The sequence below is a fragment of the Protobothrops mucrosquamatus genome, unplaced genomic scaffold, assembly GCF_001527695.2.
Source record: "Protobothrops mucrosquamatus isolate PMUCROS unplaced genomic scaffold, P.Mucros_1.0 scaffold164, whole genome shotgun sequence".
NCBI lineage: Eukaryota > Metazoa > Chordata > Lepidosauria > Squamata > Viperidae > Protobothrops > Protobothrops mucrosquamatus.
The window spans coordinates 745,760-747,817 of NW_015386527.1; the positions used below are offsets into that span (position 1 = coordinate 745,760).

The following is a 2,058-nucleotide window of genomic DNA, read 5'->3' on the forward strand; positions in this document are numbered from 1 at the left end:
TTAAAGCATAAAGAATTGTATGTTCTTAGTTTTGAGAAGAAAATGACCTATAAGAGGTAAGTTAATTATGGCATCTTAGCAATAGCATCTAAATCAGATTTATGGACTTCAACTCCCAGAATTCTCCAGCCAGTCTGTTCCCTGATCTAAATGTAATAATCATTGGAAATATTTCTCCAACTTTCAGGATTTTTTTCCTAAAAAAAGGTGGTGTTTTTATCAAATCAAATACAACTCTGTGATGATTAAATGGATACATCCATGTTGTTTTCTTGATTTTATTTCAAGAGGGGAACATTAATTACTTTCCGAATACATGCTGATCTACAGGTATGACCTACCCTGTGTTTCAGGACTATCACCATGCCTCCAGAGTTAGCCATGTAAGTTCCCTGCCTCATCCAAGGTCTCAGCATGGACGCTATGTGGATGAAAACCCAGTAGTCCACTTCTTCAGGAACATTGTAAGTTTTGCTTCCTTCTAAGTCATTTCCATTTTTATGTCCCGAGGAAACATGAGCTGCCAGGCACCACGTAGTTTTGATAGACGGGAGTTGCAAAGCTATTGTCCTGATCCACAGCGCTAAATATGGGTATGGAAATCTTTTATTTCCAAGAGACGTGGTGGCACAGTGGTTAGAATGTAGTACTGCAGAGTAATGCTCCATTCCCACTGCCAGAAGTTCGTTCCTGACTGGCTCAAGGTTGACTCAGCCTTCCATCCTTCCGGGGGTCAGTAAAATGTGGACCCAGATTGTTGGGGGCAATATGCTGACCCTGTAAACACTTAGAGAGTGCTGTAAAGCAGTATGGAGCAGTATAAGTGCTATTGCTTGCTATTGCTATTTATCCCTAAACCCAGCTCTGTTCTGTTCAGTAGGAGGATCAGTCCTACAAATTCAAAGGAATATAGGAAACCATCTGCTATAGTGAAATAAATAACCACTTTGGATAGGGATGTGTAAACAAACGTGTGTGCACTCATGTGCCCGTCTGTGGATTTAACCTATATGTATGTGGGAGTTCTTTCAGTTAATCAATATACTGGAGCCACCAACCTTATACAAACTTTCTGATATTTAATCATCATTTATAGGATTAGATTATGAACTGCCAAGGGTTAATCATAAGATTTCAACTATTTATTGTATTTGTAGTTTATTTTCCCTCTATATCAGATCAAGTTGAAAATAATAACTAGTCTACCTTGGCGGTTATGGGATCTCTTGGCTATTATTATTAGATCTGAAGAGGGAATTCTGACCACTAAACTGGAATAATAAATTTCAACTAAAAGACAACCCCAGAGAAAAAGCTGACAAACCGACTCTTAAGTGCTGAGGCTCACTTGTCAAGTTGTCTTTAATTTATGTGACAGTTTTGTTATAAAGAGTTTTATTTTATTTTTTTAGTCTAAGAGACTATTTCTGGTTTTCTAATTGTATAGAGATTTGTAAATCTCTCATATTCATCTGTATAAACCAAGCCCTGCAGGCATATAGACAGAAGTGTTCCCAAACAGCTGCTGCTGTTACTCGAAATAAATTTCCAACCTGAACTTCTGGAAAAGTGCAGACAGAAATTCAAACGCCTGAAGATGAGCTAACCTGAGATTGTGCAATCACCTCTGATATCTTAGAGATGAACTAAATTTACCATGAATACAGGATGAGTGGTGTAAGCCAGGTGTCTTCAAACTTGGCCCTTTTATGACTTGTGGTCTTCAACTCCCAGAATTCCTCAGCCAGACACGCTGGCTGAGGAATTCTGGGACAGAGAAGAGCAACAAAGATGATTAGGGGACTGGAGGCTAAAGCATATAAGGAACGGCTGCTGGAATTGGGTATGTCTAGTTTAACGAAGAGAAGGACGAGGGGGGACATGATAGCAGTGTTCCAATATCTCAGGGGTTGCCATAAAGAAGAGGGAGTCAAGCTATTTTCCAAAGTGCCTGGAGGCAGGACAAGAAGCAACGGGTGGAAACTAATCAAGGAGAGAAGCAATCTAGAACTAAGGAGAAACTTCCTGACAGTGAGAACAATTAACCAGTGGAACAAC

General features: G+C 39.6%; 1 protein-coding gene across 1 annotated transcript in view; it reads left to right on the forward strand.

The window, feature by feature from the left end:
* The window catches only part of MBP (myelin basic protein), a 32,974-nt gene that overhangs the window by 19,056 nt on the left and 11,860 nt on the right, over positions 1 to 2,058 (forward strand). The window contains exon 3 of the mRNA XM_015813539.1: positions 354 to 464. Coding sequence (XP_015669025.1) covers positions 354 to 464 — 111 coding nt within the window. The remainder of the gene's footprint in view (positions 1 to 353; positions 465 to 2,058) is intronic.